The sequence below is a fragment of the Gossypium raimondii genome, chromosome 8 (assembly GCF_025698545.1).
Source record: "Gossypium raimondii isolate GPD5lz chromosome 8, ASM2569854v1, whole genome shotgun sequence".
NCBI classification, from domain to species: domain Eukaryota; kingdom Viridiplantae; phylum Streptophyta; class Magnoliopsida; order Malvales; family Malvaceae; genus Gossypium; species Gossypium raimondii.
The window spans coordinates 44859862-44863458 of record NC_068572.1 but is presented as its reverse complement, the minus strand read 5'-3'; the positions used below and the strand labels follow the sequence as shown (position 1 = coordinate 44863458).

General features: G+C 32.9%; 1 protein-coding gene across 1 annotated transcript; it reads left to right on the top strand.

Moving 5' to 3' along the window:
* The first annotated feature begins 2457 nt into the window (after nucleotides 1–2457).
* LOC105793350 (actin-depolymerizing factor) lies at nucleotides 2458–2955 on the top strand. Its single transcript, XM_052634134.1, is given in 2 exon segments — nucleotides 2458–2732; nucleotides 2805–2955. Coding segments are annotated over 2 exon segments (423 nt in total). The 5' UTR covers nucleotides 2458–2460.
* The last annotated feature ends 642 nt before the right edge of the window (nucleotides 2956–3597 follow it).

Here is a 3597-nt window from a genome sequence, read left to right as displayed (position 1 = left end):
CACCTACTCATTTTTAACCATTGCAAATAACTAGTACCGATGTGAGCAGTGTGGTCTCGAGGGGTGATCCAAGCCAGAAACTTTAGTTGCCATTAGTAGGTGTTATTTGATTATTTTTGTTTTGAGAATAAAAGACAATGTGGTAGATGTTGTGTTGGCTTTACTATGATTTTTATTTGTTTGCATGCCTATTATACTTGGAAATTGTGGGATTGAAATATGATGTTGAGACTGATATTTGGGACATTTTGGTGCTAAATTTGTGTGGTATTTGATGCATGGTGTTTTGAACTAGTTTGGAATGATCTATGTGATGATATATGTTATATTTTTAAGGTTTGGAATAGAGGTATCGATATTCGGGTTTTAAAAATGATACCTTTGTAATTTTGTGAAGTGCAAGAAGTTAGTTTCGCTAATTTGTATCGATATTTTGTCGTGAGTATCGATACTCGGGATAAAATTATCGATACTTTTTCAATGGTACTGATATTTTTTGAAAGTTGGGTTTTTAAAATGAGAAATAGTAAGCTAATTTGATATCGATTTTCCAAGTGGTATCGATACCACTTGAGAGAATTATCGATACCACTCTACCAGTATCGATACCTATGTAACAATTTTGGGATATTTTGCTAAGTGATCCTAATGCCTGTTTGGTGTTTATTTTATGATGGTACAATGTATGTTAGCACGTTTTATACACCCTAAAGTAAGTATGATTACATATCGTATGAATGCCATAATAATAAAGGAAACAAAAGGATGTATGTTTAATAACGTGTCGACTTTGTTGTATGCGATGTGAGATGGTGGTGTAGCATCCTATTCTCGGGCTCGGCAACCGAGCTGAGTTTTGGGTGTTACAAAAGAGTAAATGGAAATCATGTTTATCAAATTTGAACAAAATAAAAGATTAAAGGGAAATAAACTTGAAGTCAATTATGGTGAATTTTCGTGGCATTGCTTGTGTTGCTTTTCCTTATTTCTTCTCCTTTGCTCCTATGCACGACTACCCTTAAAGTGCTGAATTTGGCTGCTCTAAAAAAAACCTCTAAATTTCTCTCTCAAATGTGGTGTGAGCGAATGATAGGTGAATGACTAATTGATAAGTGAATAACCCTAAATTCTTGCCCCTATTTATACTTATTTAAGCCTCCTATTTTTTGCATGTCATCCCTTGAATTTCTCTATGTAAGTGGCCGACCCTTGATTTGTGGAGAAAGAGTGGACGACATGCTTGTTTCAAGGGGAGAAAGTTGCTTTAATTTTGGAGGAGGGAGATCCTTGATTCTCTCTATGCTGATTTGGTTGTTAAATTAAGTGAATACCAAGTCCTGTGGACGGTTTGGGCACCTCAAGTGGACGACTGGGCTCCTTCCTCCCTTAGTGGGTTGTCCAGATTTGTTAACCCACTTTAGAGTTGGTTTAAGAGGAGTTCTAAGGTTCATTAAACATATTTGGGGTGTCCAAAGATGGCGCCACATTAACCCAATCCCGTAGAGTTTTTACTACAGAGATGTTGCAACACTGAGCATCCATAAGTGAGTTTGCCCATCTTTCCTTCCAGTGCACCAACTATCTTCAAAACTGCAAAAATCATGTGTTTAGCATATAAAATGATCAAGATAACAAATTTACCTTAACATTATCCAACAAGACAGAATTATAATAAAAACTATGAAATTTATTATCAATCACTCAAAATTTGCATGAATTATTATTCTAAAAGTACTGAAGATAACTCTATATTCTAGAGTTATCATGTACCTTAACAGTCATGTGTATTTCCTTTTTAGTGCTCCCAATAGTGTTGATGGTGATGTTAGAGTTCCATAGTAAACATATACCACCTTTTAGCTCGATAATCAAGGTATCCTCCCAATTTATTAAATGGGATACTTTCCTCAGCATACCTGTTTTCTTTCTATTGAAAGGGAAAGAAGCGAGAGTTTAATCACATCTAAAAAAAGGAAAAATTAATATGAAAATATGCTTTAACATTGATAATAATTTTTTTAGGTTGAGCACCACACAAATAGAATGTTATTTTTTTTAGGAATAGTTAAAGAAACATTTCACTTTCAAAATTTTTGTTTTCTAACTATTGAAACTAAGCCCTCTTAAATATTTTTAGGAATGGTTGAGTAGCATGATAGTTAAATAGTGAGAATTCAACCTAAGCCCTCTCGAATATAAAAGTACTAGTCCTAGTGTTTTTATGGTTGCCCAAAGTAATTTACCTTAGAAAATTGTGTTGGAATCACTTTGTGCTTTTGACCAAATTCAAGAGACACTTCTAAACTTTCTTTAAAAAACCAAAGCACTTTATTTTCTATTGGTAATTTTATATACCAAAGAAAAATAGTTTGTTTCATTAGAGGTTGATTTCACATATTGCATTTATTAGTATGCATATTTATGGTGGTATGATTAAATTAGACAAATTTATCATCTGGAATGACCATGAGTGATGAGTGCAAGCTCAATTTCTTGGAACTAAAAGCCAAACGAAACCATTAGTTCATTGTGTACAAGATTGACAAAATGACATAATAGGTGGTCGTAGAAAAATTAGAAAGTCCTCAAGAACCTTACCAAGATTTCACCGACGCCTCGCCTGCCAATGAATGTCATTATGTCATCTTTGATTATGATTTCATTATTGACAAGAATTATCAGAAAAGCAAGATTTTCTTCTTTACACACAAAACTAAATGACACACACTATTGTCTTTGTCCTTTTTGCTACTATTAAATATACAAAAAAAATGGTGTTCATTTTTGTGTGTATATATATGTAGGGTCCTTGATGCGTCAAGGGTGAGAAGTAAGATGCTTTATACAAGCTCAAAGGATAAATTCAAGCGATAATCAAATGGGGTTCAAGTTGAGTTGCAAACAACTGGTCCTAGTGAGTTGAGCTTGGACATCATCAAAGCTCAAGCTTTCTAATTTCATTAACTTAACTTCCCCTTCCAAGGCATTTCCTATTTAGTCTTTTTTTCCTAAAGATACTTTTTTTGTGCGAATTGTGAAAAATGCTTGTAATTATTTACGTGAAGTTAAATGCCTATATTTAAACATAATAGCCTATACATGGCCTTTATAAACTCCTATAAAATAGGATCTATAATACAAAAGCTTAATTAGTATAGAATATTAGTATTTTAGGTAACTAATCACCTAATAATTAGCTATACAACGTGATACAACTAATTACATTCCTAGATTGATTTCCTACACTTCTATTCAAGCTATGCGATAAATGTTCTCCAAACCAAGTGTAATAGTTGGTTTTTCAGTGGTGTCAGAAATAGTAAGTTTGGAACTATAATTTCGACTAGTTAGTCTGTAAATATTATTATTTAATATTTACAATTCAAAGAAATTGTTATAATGAAACTTGATCTGGTAAATGTTGCTAAGAGAACGATTAGTGGTAGTACAAGTGGTTTGGTCTTCAAGTAAGTGGTTTTAGAAAATAAGATATCGAGACCTCATTTTTGTAAACCAAGCTCATAAATATTTCCATTGAGTATTTACAAAGCTAATATATGGGTGAATTGAAGTTTGGTCCAAAAAATTTGGTGTTTA